Source organism: Netta rufina (genome assembly GCF_964035555.1).
Source record: "Netta rufina genome assembly, chromosome: 13".
Taxonomy (NCBI): Eukaryota; Metazoa; Chordata; class Aves; order Anseriformes; family Anatidae; genus Netta; species Netta rufina.
Genome location: NC_140136.1, coordinates 4,228,080 through 4,244,085, shown reverse-complemented (window position 1 = coordinate 4,244,085; position 16,006 = coordinate 4,228,080). Strand labels below are relative to the sequence as shown.

At 34.8% G+C, this 16,006-nt stretch overlaps 1 protein-coding gene across 1 annotated transcript in view; it reads left to right on the top strand.

Moving 5' to 3' along the window:
• Positions 1-16,006, top strand: part of CDH13 (cadherin 13) — a 481,427-nt gene that overhangs the window by 269,828 nt on the left and 195,593 nt on the right. Inside the window, exon 6 of the mRNA XM_084294592.1 lies at positions 9,988-10,132. Coding sequence (XP_084150718.1) covers positions 9,988-10,132 — 145 coding nt within the window. The remainder of the gene's footprint in view (positions 1-9,987; positions 10,133-16,006) is intronic.

The following is a 16,006-nucleotide window of genomic DNA, read 5'->3' as shown; positions in this document are numbered from 1 at the left end:
TTTCAGTACAGTCATCTATAGATATAGATACAAAGAAATTTCATCTAGTTCTCTTGATCTGATTTCTACAGACTAACCTTTAAGGTGAAATTTAAAAAGACAACACAATTCCATCTTGCAAAGGTGTGGCAACTACAGTATAAGATATGCTGATACTGTTTTAAATTTTGAAGAGAGGAGCAATTTTATTTGCAGAATAAGCAAATTTCTCAGAAGGGAAAAAAAACGGTTCACTGGGAAAATATTGTTTCCAACTTACCAAGTTTTTTCTCTTCGGTGACACTTAGAGGCCAAGCACACTTACTCCCTTCTTAGGGCTTTTAAGGACTCCTGGCTGCAGTTTATCACTTGACAAAACTGACAGTGTGAAGATGAGACATCATCCCAGGAACACTGACAGAGCCAGGAAGCTGGGCAGCAAGGAAGCAGCATGCTGGGTGCCCTCGAGTACAGTTCCTACAGGTGCTCTTGTAAGCCTGGTTTGTTGCTTTGAGATAGATAAACCTAGTTACACGTACATTAGGTGGGTAGAAGTTGAGTGATCCTTGACTTCTAAGACCTTTTCTTACCTATTTGTAGGAACAGATATTTTAAGCAATAATAACAAAGTAAAATATGTGTGTGATATATACCTGACATTTACACTGGCCTTTATTTCTTATGACTAAATAAGTCACTTTTCTTGTCACTCCAGTTTTTTAGATCTTGGCTTTTTGTTGTTGGTCTGATTAGTTATGGACTCTCTCTGACCCTGTTGCTTCTTGAATCCTTCTGAGAGATGAAATTCATTACACTCTTGCCACTTCTTACATGCTGTTTAGAGTGATTTTCAAGCAGTAAGAACAGTGCTGGAATACTGCTAGGAGCTATTTAAAAGTGCAAAGCCATTTTTCATCTTTTCTTACATATGTGTATTTTTTGCTTTTGTGGTACAGCATAGAGCCTAAAAATTCTGGCAGTTTGTTTTAATCCTTTTTTTCAGTACTACTTCCTTTTTTTTGTTGTTGTTTTCTTTTTTGATTTTCTTTACTGCGTTTTTGTTTGTTTGTTTGTTTTTGTGGTGATTAGACTTGATTGCTTTGTGAATCCTGATATCCCCCTCTACTTCCTCCCCTTCCTCCCTCCCCCTCTCCAATTTTCAAGTGGCTCAACATGTGTTCTCTTGTGATATGGGAAGATTTTAATTAGTTTTTATGTAATCATCCATAATACTTTTGCTCTGTGTGAAGTGCACATGCCTTTGTTTGAAGAGCTGTATTGCTCCACAGATTCGAGGCATGTCCTTCTCATTTGCTCACTGAGGTTATTTTTGGAGTAGACGTTCTAATTTCATAACTCCCAGACAATATTTAACAGGAAGTATGTTTCAGAAGTAATTTTAATTCTATTTTTGTAGGTGTATGAGAGTCCCTTAAAAATGTGCAGCAGCTTTCTGTTGTGAGGACACAAAAGTATTTTCAGTTGTTTTGTGTCTATACAGCTGTAGAAAAGTGCTTAATGGGGGAAAAATGAGACACTGAGAGGACAATTAGGTTTTCAAAGCTCTTTCAAAGGTGTTTTGATTTTAATAGGATATATTACCCAGTCTTGTAATGCACTTTGAAAATCACACTGTGCACATGTTGGTAGCTTAATAACCTTTGTAAATCTAATTTTACATCACTTGCTCAGCAAGAGATAGAATTTCACTATCAGTCTTGTATTTGGAGATCAAAAAACCTGGAAGCAAGCTTGATTTAAATTTTGCCTGGTGTATGGTTTTCATGAAATCATTTCATCTGTTTCCTCTCCCATCTTTTGCCTATATTATACATATAATTGATTTTCCTTTGAAATGCTCTGTTATATTGCGTCAGTTGGTCCCATCAGTTATATCATAACTAGTCAGGATAGTTATGACCAATTTAAGCACCTAATACCTCATTTCCATTCACTTGTAAAATGGTGACAGTGATTTTGAGGTCAGGCTTTCCACAACAAAGTAGAGAATTTTGTGATAGTATCAGTATCTTCCTTTCTCTGCTTCCAATTCCTTTGTTCACTGTGACTTTTGCATAGCTAACCAGTAAAACCCAGTTTTCCCCTATGCAATTCAACTGTTGGGATTGTAGTGTCCCTAGACAGTGACGTTCATCAGAGTGATTGGATTTTATGAGGGGTGAATCTAGGGCATAAAATGGACGAAAGCTTTGAAAATTGCTGGTTACTAGTGTTTGATCTTGTACATAAAACTAAATATTCCATGAACATAAGAAGGAATCTGGCATGTGCAAATAATTGCTTCTTACAAATATTTAAATCTTAAAAATATGAAATCTTAAAGTTTAAGTTACAAGAACTCACAATTTGTCTGCTCCGGGCTGATGCAAATAATTGAAAATAGCATCTACTTCTTGATGATCAGTTTTGCTTTTAGTGTTTATAAACTACCCTGAGGAATAGGTGGTAAAGATATCAGATTGTTATCCATTTCATTTTCTTTTTCTTCATTAACATGCAAGAAAATTTCTACAACATTATTATTATTTTTAATGAGCTGCAAATTTTATAAAATTTGAAATTGGATTTAGTGTTGCCCTGTAGAAAAGACAGAGTTCATTTTGATATAAGCGTTCTCTAGTATTAAGTATCTACTAATAGATACTTTAGATACTTAATAGCTTAAGTATCTATTTTCTATAAATACTTAATGTATTCTTTTCTCTAAGGTTTATGCTATCGTCATCTGTGTATATATATATATATATTTTATTTTATTTTATTTTCTGTTTTCCTGTTTTGTGATCTTGTTCACAGGAAAGGGACCTTTTCATGCTGACAGAAGAGAAAAAAATCAGGACTTAAGTTCTACAAGAAAATAGCACCTTTCTAGCAATATTGTGATTTAGAGAGACACAGCTGTGGGAAAAAAATACATTTACTGTGACACTAATAGCATAACAGTATATACATTCAATTAGATAGTGAATTCATTGCTTAGTTTAGTGCTATGAAAGAATTTACTATATTAAAAACAAACAAACAAACAAAAAAAAAAAAAACACTAAAATGTATATATAGCATTTTAGCTTCATTTTGCAGCAATGAGTGTTTTTCACTGATGGCATCTTCTAGGCATGTTCTGTAAAGTGAACTGCAAAACAAGAGTATTGGTGCTAGAAGACAGGCAGTGGTACTGCCAGTATGGAATAAAGAACCTGGAAAACTCCAAGTCCCATTGTCACTAGATTTGTTTTCAAACTGGCACTAAGGAAGATCTGAGCTGCTCAATGCCAGCTGTTTCAGAGAGATGGAGGATTTCTGATGCTATCTCAAGGAAAAGGGAGGTTCACATACAATGTGCTTTTGGAGGTCAGCCTTTACTGAACAGAAAGTGGAAAAAGCAATGTCATTTTGCTTCCAATTTCTAGGGAAGAATAGACAGTAAGATATTCACATTACAAATATATGCTATGAGTAAATGTGGAAAATAGACAGTAAGTTATTTAATTAATGAAACTTTTTTGACTTGGGCTGGTTTTGCTTCAAGAAAAACATTTGAAATGACGTGGAAATCTCATTGTTACTTATAGCCACATATAGGCAAACCCCTCTATGGACAAGTTCAAGTACAACTCAGATTTGAAAAGTTAAAGGTTGTTATTAGTAACAGCTGTATGAACTTTGAAAATGCAGTTTGTTGTATTTTCTCACCTCTGTTCATTATTATTATTAGTTTATTTTTTGGGGTAACTTTGCTCGAGGCTTCTCTGGACACACCTGCACTTCCTGCAAAAAAAAGTTTTGCTATCAAATGACATCAAACTTCCAACATATACACAGCACAATTTCATGAAACATCCTTGCTTTACCCTTTCCTTCTGTTGTTCTATGGTCTTGTTATGAAGGATTAGACCAGTCATTCCAGTTTCTTTTGCTCTTACTTCCCCAGTGAAGAGCTCTGCACAGGTGTGAGTAAATAAACTAACCCACACTTTCTTACAAGTCTAGTAAAGTAAGTAAATACATGTACATACTGTTCCTGTAGTTTTGTTTTTCTTAGTGAGGTTCAAGTTCCAGGAAATTTAGAAAAGTAAAATCTCAGAAAGAATAAAGTTAAATATTTATTCCCTGTTTCTTTGTTTGGAATTACTTGCTATTTTACAGTTCACAAACCGAAATAGTGTGACTCTGCAGTTGTGCTCCTTATGTGAATGATGATTAAAAATATTAAGAGCACTACATTTTAAACAAGTGGGAGAAGTCTCTGGCTGTTTATAATATTAAATTCCTCTTCCTTTTCACAAAGCTTCTATAAATATGTCTCCAACGCCTTGTATCTAATGTGATCAAAGAAGACAAAGTGACACTTGCCTAATGAAGAATTCATCCTTTGTCATGCTTTTGGGAGACAGAATTTGAGTTTTGTTGGAATTTTTGTTTAATTAATGCACACAGTTAAGAGGTAGTTGTGCTAAGAAAATGGAAACTATGAAATAACTGTTGGGTAATTTCAAGTGTAAGATAGGTCAGTGAAAGCTTTATTTTAGCAAGGTCATTGTTAAGGTTGATCAATGACCTAATCTGGGGAATACTGAACTGAACCCACTGTTACAGTTTGACACATCATTGCGAAGTTTATGGTGTGATATAAAGAAATATTAATTAAAGATGTTTTGAGGAATCTACTACTCATATGAGCCCACTTATTTTCAAAACTATCTTTCCCTTCTTTTTGGACTTTAATGGTTCAGACATTTTGCTGAGTAGAATTGGATAATCATGCTACCATAAAATCATCTACTTTTAAACATACAGTTTTGGAGAATGCATTAAAGTGAAAACCTTTCAAATCATGTACTGTATACTAAAATTCCTACAATTGTTCTGAAAGAAAAAAATTATTTTATTTTTTGGATATTGGCTTTGATTTATATTCTTCTTTTGTTAACTGAAGTTAAAAAAAAAAATAACAATAGAATGAAATTATATGAATTTGGAATCTGTTCCCACTGTAAATTCAGGCACTATTGCTTTCTTCAATTTGTAGACTGTATGAGGTACAGTCTAGGCATTGCCCAATTTACTATTGTTTGCATAGAAAAAAATTGAGCATTCACAGAAGACTCAGTTGCTGTTTTAATAATTTTTTTTAGTGAAATTTACATTACTGGAATTCTTTAAAAACTTTATAGAGAGTCATATTGAAAAACATGGAAGTTTTGCAATGAAATCTGTATTTTCTGAGAGGAACTTAAGCACTTCGTGTAATAGGGCAGGTATGCTAGGGCTGGCTAATTCACATGCAGGATCTAGCTCTGAATGTGAGACCCAAGTCTTCCCTTACAGATAACTGCTATCTTTTTTCCATCATCCACACAACCTTGCTGAGGTAATTAATACCGTCATCAAGTAGCTTGAGATAAAATTATCCATATCTATTAGAAACACCGCATGTTGGGTTTTATATCTTTGTCTCCCTTTGTGCCATATAATAATCAGCTAATATTTTATTCATATTCTTAATAGCAGGAAAATTTAATTGTAATGTGTCTAAATTATTGTCTTCTCTGAGTTGTTCTAGGTAATTACAACAAATTTTGAATGCAACTTCTCAGTGTAAAGAGAATTTCTTTGCTACATTTTATGACCCAGAGAAAGCCAACTCCGTTTTCTTTCCTGAAAATTGCTTTTATGAAAGGTCCCTAAATCCATGAGGCTTTTCCTGTTGTCAATCCACACCTAGGAACTGATGATAAACTACCCTAACAGGTATTCTCAATGGTAATTCTAACCAAAGGAGGAACAAATAGAGCCAGGAGTGGTCTCTATAAATATATACCTCATAATAATTGAGACCTGGGCAGGCAGTGGTACAGTAGTATTTGTAATGACACAGTACTTCTGTGAGATTTTTTAGGTGCAGGATGAGGCACATTTCCTCTGTCCACCTCACCATTTTCTGGCCTGCTTTTCCTGCTGTGGTGGCTGCCCCTCATTGGCAGCCAGAGGCCCACCCAGCTGTGCTCCCTGTTCCCCTCCTTAATGCAATGGGTGAGGGAAGCAACATGAAAAATTGGTTGGCTGAGAGAAAACCAAAGCACCTGGGCAGTGTTTTTTGCTCTTTCTTAACTACCCTCTCCCTGGGGTGCTACCTTTGTTGCTAAGGGGCTCAGCTGCACCCTGAGGTGGGGCCACCGTGGAACCTTCCGGAACCATCTGGAACCATCTGGAACCATCCGGAAACAGTGTGAGGCAGCCACGGCTTCTCCTCACAGAGACACCCGGCTGTTTGGGTGCTCCTTGCCCTGGGGTGGACTGTGCCATTCTGGAAAGCTGCTGGTTTTGCATACTCAAACAACTGAATTTATTATTTTGGGGGGTAAAGCCAGATGCAAGGACCACGTAGCAAAACCATCTGTTGAGCCAACTGGAAGAAATCTGTAAGAAACATTCTTATCAGCAACAAATTGGAAATTAAAATTAGAAAGCAGTTAATGACTAAAGAACCTGCATTAGACTTTGAAGATAATTGAGCTCTAAAAGGTATTCCAGGTTTACTTTATGAAAAGCTTTAAATTTATGATATAATTTGGTGTGGGCCATTGGCTGGCTGGCTGCAAAGTAAAAACAGACATTTATATGCAAAGAAGGAATGTGGCTATCCAGAATCATTTCACCAAAAGCAATAAATGAACGGAAACAACCGTCCTGTGAAGAGAAACCTTTGAAACTGCTTGAAGTAATGGTAAGGTTGAGATTGGTAATCTTTTCCTGTAAATGTTATTGCTGACTACCGTAGTGGAAAGAAATCAAGTCTATATAAATTACAAGAGAATACTTAAAAGAGGTTTGAACAGCTTAGAAAAGCTTACTAAACTTCCGATTAAATCCTTATGAGTTTGAGTGGACAAACAGGCTAAAATCTGTTCCTGCCTGCAGTTTTCAGTGTTACATTGCTTCTTCTTGTTTTATTGGTGTGCTTAATTTTATCAGTGTTTCTCAGTTATCTTAACAGCAATGGCCAAGGTCTGCTTTATATACTATCATGGCAATTTTTGTTGTGAAGCATGAGGTTCTTATGAACCCTTGACTATCCTTTGTAGTTTGTGTGTATTCTTTTGTCATAAATGAGATTGGGATTTAGCCTTTGGAATTCCTGAAAATATGGTTGGTTAGATTATGATGAATGTAACTTTATCCTTATGAATGTAATTTCCCAACTTTTAAGTTCAAACATGAGAAGCATAGTCAGTCTTATCAGGTTTTCACATAATACCTAGCTACAGAGCTTTGCAGGCTTTTTTTTTTTTTTTTTTTTTTTTTGTCAGTTTGCCCAAATCTATTTATGCTTACCATTTTTCTTTCAAGTTATGTTGTTGTAATCAGGCAGGAACTTAGATACTTTCTGAATGTTAAATTACAGTCTGTTGCTATCAAAAGAAAGAGTGCAGTATCTGTCATACATCAGTCAAGTTTTATATTAAAAACAGAAAAGCCTATTTTTTTTTTTCTTTATTGAAAGACTGAAATCTCACTCTTCTGATAGTTAGACACAATCTAATTTTCCACTGGTTTTATTTACAGCCTGTTTAAGGTAATGTTTTCTGTGCCAGTATTGTCTTTTTCTTAAATACTACTTTCCATTGCATGTGCTTTTTGTTTTCTTAAGGTAAAGTATATTTTCCCTGGTGCTTTTGTTGTTTGTTTTGTTTTGGGGGTATGGTTTGTGTAAGACAAGATCTAGGCAAGCATTTTTTTGTGTATCAGCCAGGTAAAGACAGGTGGTTGTGATTAGGTGCTGCAGGCTTTTAATGTTTTCTACAGAATGGTTAGGACCTACAATTTACTGTGCAGAGACTAATAAAAATGAAGTCTTCTGTCATCTTAATAAAATGAAGCAGACAACATGTAACACTTTCTGTGGACATGTTACTGGAATAGTTTCGGCAAGGAGGACTCAGAACCAGTGGACTTAATGATACTTATTAATAACTGCAATAGATTTATTGTGTCTCCTATTCTCTTCCCACAGACTTCCACAGGTTAAGGAAACAGACAAATGTTAGATCAAGCTTTGCTTTAGATCACTTGCAATTTCTGTGAAAGCAGCTGATGTAGTTATTTTAAACCTAGGAAAGCCTTTGTTCTGTCCAGTGAGCAATGTATCTACTTAATATTGAGAGAGAGATTAAGAGCAAGTTATCTTGAATTTGAAAGTGAATTTGCTGGAATTTCACAGAGAAATATTTCTATTCTTTCATTCCCCAAAGCAATTAACATAGTTTTGATGAGTCAACATTTACTTAGATAAATCTTTCTGTCAGCAGTTTATAACTGTATCTAAAGTTTTATCTAGCTTTAATGTAGTTCAGAAGTAACACTGCCTTTTCCTTTCTAGTTCTCCTCACATCATACACAATCCTAAAATTATTACATTGGCTTCAGAGTCCAATGTTCTTCAAGGCCTCAAATGTGAAGGGGCATGTTCCCCTGTAACACTTCAGCTGTGCTGATGCCATGAGTCAGTTGTCTTCATGTCAGAGCATTTATTGGCTGTTAAGTCAACAAATCTAGTAAAAAATATCATTTTTATCTAGTAAAAAAATAACATTTGGAAAGGCTTGCAAGAGAAATTACTTGAGAAATGAGGATGAGCAAAGTAAGTAGATGCTAAAATGGACTGTGACACTACTTACAAATAGTGCAATGAGACATCTTGCTTACAACATGAATACTCCTACTTATATCCTGCAAGTTTAGCTATGAAAGTAGAATTCATAAGTGTAACAAACGACATAGATGTGATGATAAACATCCATTGTTATAAGGAATTAGAATTCTGACCTAATTCCTGGTAGGACTTATCACCAATTTATAAATAACTTAGAGATATAAGACGTGACAATGTCTTATAATAAATAAATAAACAGAAATAAATAAGCAGAATAAACAAAGTGCTCAGAGACTTCAGCCCCTGCTACTACCACTTTCTCGGGGGGGGGAGGGGGGAACAGAAGAAAATGATGTTAACATCTGTGCCCAAGTCCATTTTCTGGCTGGCTTAACTCCATTGAAGAGTTGGGTTTAGGGATGGGTAGAGTGGGTGCAAATGATAACTGTCTCTCTGATACACTTATTAGTGTTTTTACCAATGTCATGGTGAAGAGAGAATTGCAAGTATAGAATGCAGCTGCAATCTAAACTGACCCTTTTTGTCATCATGTATAAGAAGTTTTAGTATGGTTTGCCCTAATGACTAAGTTTTTAGTAACTAATTCTGATTTTTTCCATCAAAAGAAGATTGAGATATGCATGATCTAATCTTGCTTTCCAGGTTTTGGGAAGTAAAAAAAAAATATGTGGCTTTTTGCCCAGCAGATGTTTTCGTACACCAGGATGTGAGGGGGTGTGTGTGCATATATACCTGTTTATATAAAACTGCATATGTTTTGTCCTTTTATACCTTATTAAAAAAAAAATGAACTATCAAAAATATCTAACATAATACCTCATGCCATGATCACTGAGAAAATGTATTTAATGTCCAAGGCACTAAGGCACTCTTGCCTTTAAAAAAAAAAAAAAAAAAAAAGAAAGTTCTTAACAGCGCATTAGAAGATATGTCAATTATACTATGATAGTTCCATACTTGTACTCTTTAAATGTGGTTGAGAAAAGTAAAGGAACAAATTATAAGCAAATCTTCCCATGATTAGTATCAAATTTGGGAGTCTTTTTTCTTTACACTCTACCCATTTCATTCTTCAGGGAATATGGTATTTTCAGTCTATGAAAAGATATCCTGATGTGAATGTACATCTGTCATTTGCTTAGATTTAAAACCTGCTGTGACCCTAGTCCAAGTGAATGGGCTGGAAGTGGTAACCCTGGCAAGGTCTGTTACCACAGTACTGATGGGAGCTTTTTTTCTTACTCTTTGTTCACTGTGATAATGAACAACTTCCCTCCTTTTTTCTTTTCTTTTTTTTTTTTTTTTTTATACAGCTGGAAGTTGAGGTCACAGATTTAAGCGGAAAAGTCATTGATGGGCCAGTCCGCCTAGATATTTCCGTTATTGATCAGAATGATAACAGACCAATGTTCAAAGAAGGACCTTATGTTGGTCACGTCATGGAGGGATCCCCTACCGGTAAGTCCATGCCAGTCATATATCTGTATAGGCATACTGAAATGAAATCTGGATTCAAATACATACAATTTTGTGAATATTTAATAGTCATGGAAGCTTAATGTGGTGACGTGCTTTGCTTACTCTGAATGGGGATAGATATTCCCTTTCAATTCCTTGTATTGTATGTTGATAGGACTAGAACTAGGTGTTATACTTTGTTCATACTTTATTATTTATGCAGTTCCTAGAAATCATGTTGACTTTTTAGTGAGTTTAGCATTTCTGCATATAATTGCTATTGTTTGATCAACTGTAGCTGCGATCAAAAAAAAAAAATCACGTTTCATATAAAGTTTACTTTCGTTGTGACAAGTACACAACAAACCAACAAGGCAACTTAGACTATTTCTTCATTCAAGCAAGGAACATGCTTCATATTTTATAATTATGGCTGCCATTTGGAACATTATCTCTTTCCTACTGTAGTTCTCTATCACATTCTTGATTTACTTCAGATATTGATTGCTTACTAAGAATTCAAAAAAAACTTCCTTACACTGTTCTACTTCCATTCTCCTTGTGTTGTAACTAGTTTCACCATAAACTTAGGATACATTACTATCAATTTTCTCTGAAATTTCTAAGCATAAATCATCCAATAGTATGGAACACTACTTTATTTTCTCATTCATACTACAGCTTCTTTTTGTTATACCTACTTAAATAAACATTCCTAGACCACTGATGCAGGTGGTGTAGTTCTACTAAATTCAATGCTCCCAAATCCAGCATTTCAGCAACAGAAAATGATGTGAAACAGCTCAAACTCTGCAGTGTTTAAGCCTCTAATGTATGAGCTGTGTGCTTCTGCAACCCTTCCAGTAGTCTCATTTCTCTGCATCAAAGCAGAAGCTTAGTCCTCGTATGTGCTAGGCACGCTTCACAGACAATATGTTGTGTAATATTTAGCTGTGATTTAATTCCAGGCTATGGGACAATATTTGTTTGGTATATGCTGGATGTTCTTTCTTTCCTCAACCTATATACAAAACTTCTTTTCACTGCTAAGGATTTTTTTTTTTAATTGGCAGTTCTGTTTTTGCTCATCAACAATTCTTGCTTTTTTTTTTTTTCCTTTTATTGAAATTTCTGCTTCTAATTCAGTATGTGTGTTCCTCAGTCCAACTACCACTGAATTCTTTAATTCCATAATCCATTTTCTCTTGCTTCTTCTTGATATTTGTCCATGTAACATTTGACATCATCATTGTCTTACCAGTTAATCAAAGTTTAAATAATTTTGCTCAACTTCATCTTTTTTTGTTATCCTCTCCCTCTTTCCCCCAGGTATTCATCCTGTTAAACTTCATAAGCTCATTTTTTTGTGTGTGTCAGGAATACCAATATTTGTAAAATTATTTTGTGCAAAAATGAACCTGTGTAATCAATGTCAGCAAGAATCTGTCATAGCTCTGTACACAAAGCTATGGCGTCTGCTCAACAACAATTTTACGTTGTTTACATCTGTTTTCCATACTTCTCCAAACTTTATGGCATGTATCTTAAATTTATTCATCAGGTTCTGCTGTTGTGCTGCTCCCAATCAATAGTTCCACTGCACAGCTTGATAGAAACCTTTATGTTCATGCGTTTGCATGTATGATTCTTGATTCCTTCTTATTGTATTAATATTGTATTGTTGTGTTTCTTCTCTGAAACTTTTAAAAGAAAGGGTTTGTGTACTATATATAACCTGAATTCCTATCACAGGCATCTTCATTCCAGCTATAAATCAAACCCATTAATTGAAAAGTGTTTTTTTGTTGTTGTTGTTTTGTTTTTTTTACTGAAAAATCACTAATATACATAAGTATCTTGGTTCTGTATTTAAGATCACTGGGTCAAGTAAGTGTCCATGGGTTCCAATAATTCAGTGATTAGAGATATGTAATTATATAGGCAAAGATACATGCTGTGAAACTTGTCTGAAAGATTTTGATGCCTTGGTAAGGGATTCAGATGGGATTTAGGGATTATTTTGCTTTAAGTCATTCATTGCTGGGTTCCTGTGTGTTTTCTTGTGGGGCCATAATTTTAGCATTCACAAACCCTGGAATTTTCTAGTGGCTTTCCATATATTTATTTCCATGTATTTTAATTTTATTAAATTTAAACATGTACGTTGTTTATCACTCACTGGAAATATTTATTGGAAATATTGGAGAACTACTAATAAATTAATTTTGGAGAGAGTATTGGAAATTTAAATTCATAAATCTTCATTTTAATATTCAAATTAAGCTTTATGTTGGACTTCCTTCATGTTGCTCTAAGATATGTTCTATCTTTTTGTTTCCTGAAATACCATTTCTCCTTAGTTATTTGAAAGTTTAGTTCCTTAATTATGGAAAGACACAAACTTGCTTTTGCAGTGATCACTATATCAATAGTAATGCTAAAGTGATGATTGTCTCAATTTTTCTAAAAAATCATACATTATCTTTTACAAGCTTAAAATTCTCTAAGTTAAATTTACGGGAGAACAGTGAAATATTGTGCTATGCCCCTTTTAAGAATCTTCTTTTTTGTTGCCACTGAAACTAGTTACAAGTAGAAAAATCACAAGAACGCATGGAAACAGTATGTATTTTTTTTTTAATTATTCATAAATTAAATGAATTTTGTGTATTGTCCCAGTGCAGATGTGTTTTGGTGGTGTTTTAAGATGTTATCTGTGTTGCTAAGGCCGTGCTTTTCACAGAATCACAGAATTTCTAGGTTGGAAGAGACCTCAAGATCACCTAGTCCAACCTCTGACATAACACTAACCAGTCCTCCACTAAACCATATCACTAAGCTCTACATCTAAACGTCTTTTAAAGACCTCCAGGGATGGTGACTCAACCACTTCCCTGGGCAGACCATTCCAATGCCTAACAACCCTTTCGGTAAAGAGGTATTTCCTAATATCCAACCTAAACCTCCTGTGGAACAACTTTAGCCCATTCTCCCTCGTCCTGTCACCAGGCATGTGGAAGAACAGACCAACCCCCACCTCGCTACAGCCTCCTTTAAGGTAGAGAGCAATAAGGTCGCCCCTGAGCCTCCTTTTCTCCAGGCTGAACAAGCCCAGCTCCCTCAGCCGCTCCTCGTAGGACTTGTTCTCCAGACCCCTCACCAGCTTCGTCGCTCTTCTCTGGACTCGCTCATTGTTTTGATTCACCTTTTGTTTGTGTGATTTTTTGAACTGACAGTAATCACCACTGGTTATTTTGTTAGTTAGGATATGTATGGCATCACTTTATGGCAGATGCAAATGCCTGGGCATAGAGAATACAAAATATTATATTCATTACACTTAAAAAAAAAAAAAAATCAAGCTAGGGCTTGCCATAACTTATAACTTATTTTCTGATTAACGTATTTGAATGGTAGCTGATATAGTAATATATTTATTGATATATTTTCATGGAGTGATTCCATGATATAGGTAGTTATGGGTAATTGGTTTTCATGGAAAACTGTGAAATTCCTGAAAGTACCTTAGTCACACTCTAACAAATGTACACTCAAATATATGTTTAAATTTACTAAAGATAGTTTTAGATTTTTAAGGTATCCTTTTCCTGAACAAACAACGAAGTTGATGGCTATGTATTTTTTAGGTGAAAAAAAAAAAAAAATCTACTAGAGAAATAGGCTTTTATTTTTATTTTATTTTTACTTCTGTTGGTTACTGTATTCTCTAATTTCAAACAGGGTACTGAATTCAGCATCTATTGCATCAGGGAAATAATAGATGAGCCTGAATCATTGACAACTATGGTGTGTTTTTTACTGACTGTAATGGGTTTTGTGGTAACTGTACTGCTGATTTCTCACCTTTTTGTTTTCTAAGTTATGACCCAGTTTATTTCCTATTGATCTCTGGTCTATCAAGCTGCCAACTCTAGGGTCTGTGCCCTACTGCAGATTCAGTGCATTAATGAATGACTTATTTTATGGATTATATAAGCAGAAGCATTTGGGTATGTCTCACTCCTTAAAGAATGAAAAGAGAAAGCTGGTTAAATGAACATGGCAGCCATCTCATTTCACTTGCTAGAGGCATTTAGCAGAAATTATTTTAAACACATTTGACATCATGTGACTTGTAACAATATGCTGCAAGCCCAACAGGGTAAAATCTTAACTGAAGTGGTTGGAAAAATTGCTCAAGAATTGCATTTAAAAAAAAAAAAGTTTTCAGCAATGAACAATAGCCTGAATACATTGCATTTCAGCTGAAGAGCCCCAAAGCAGGACTGATAGATGTCTACAAATAATTGCTGGAAATAAAGGAATGTTTAAAAACCTTCAAAGAGGCAAACAGAAGGAACTAAGAATAGTAGCCTAGAGGGATGTTCATTATCACAAAATAATTATTTGTAAAAATTGATAAAGCATGAGGAAGGGTCTGTAATACTAAGTACTGTTGACAGCTGTGGGCTTTTAATAGGACATGGCTATGATTTGGATAAATAAAAACTGGTTCTTAAGATGGTGGCTTCTTATTGAGAGCAACCTGCTAGTATATTCTTTTGATAATTCAACTAACTAGCAGTTTAGTACACTTATGAATGAAAATGAGATTGGATATAATAGATGAGAATCAAAAGATACCAGGAAAAGTAAACTCCAGGAAGTCTGGCTTAGCAAAATGGTAAGGATATATAACATAAAACCTCTTCCTTTGTCTCTTATGTGCCAGTAGTCATCCTCGATACATTGCAGATGCAGTAGTCTTTTCTGGCCTGTGGTTTTTAATTCCTTGATATGCCTTCTGATTTATGAGGTAAGGTTACCAAAGCTTTAAAATGACAAATTGCGTTGAATTTGGTGAGCTCTCCAGGACCACTTCTTTCTTGTGATGTGTAAATTCAGTAATATTGGGGGGAAACCCACAGGGGTGTTTTTAAGAACTTTCACAAAGAGCCATCAGAAGAGAATAGTAAAGCAAAAAAGTCTTTTTGTCTTAAGTAACATCTGAAGTTCTCCAGTGTCTTCTGATTCCATCTGCATTACGGTAAGATGGTATTTCTTCTTACTTCAATCATTTTTGTCAGAATAAGTTACCAAATTGTGCATATGCATACACTTATTTGTGTGGTTTTATACACATTGCAACCATTTCGAAAATAAAGATGATGCTCTTTCTGGAAGATGAATTTGGAGGGGTAGTTCAGGATATAAAAACTTAAATAGCATAAAAACAAAAACAGTGTAAATATCAACACCTCTTTAAATAAGAACTAAGCATCATTTGATGTTGTAAATCTGAAGAAGAATGGATTGTATATATGTATTGTGCTGATGATTTGCACTTTGAATTTTACTCAAAGTATGACAGGGAGATTTTCAAAGGTTTGGAGAGTTGCACACAGAAAATCTGCAATTGATTTAAAGGAATGCAAACATACTGTGTAAAACTATTTTGCCAAACAAAATGCTTTCCACAGCAGAGTATTCAGGAGCAAATACTTGAAAAGCAGTTTGAGTGAAGATAGAGTTCATGACCATAATGAGAGTAAAATATAGAATGTTTGAATAAGAATTGCAGGAAATGTAATCAAAGGAAAGAGCCACATTTTGATACATCTCGAAGTGTAGTTCTAAGTAAAAGCATGTACTTGAAGTACTGCCGACACTAATGATGATCTTAAAACAGTGAAAAAGTGAGTTCAAGACACAGCAAAAATGGTTTAGTGCTTACAATGTATAAGGAGAATCAAATAATTGCAATCACTTATTGGTATTTCTTTTGATATGAGGGATTGTAATAAACTCTTTAGGGTATGCAGCTACAAAAAATTCTACCGTGCTTACCAAGGCAAATATCAAACATACATTTAA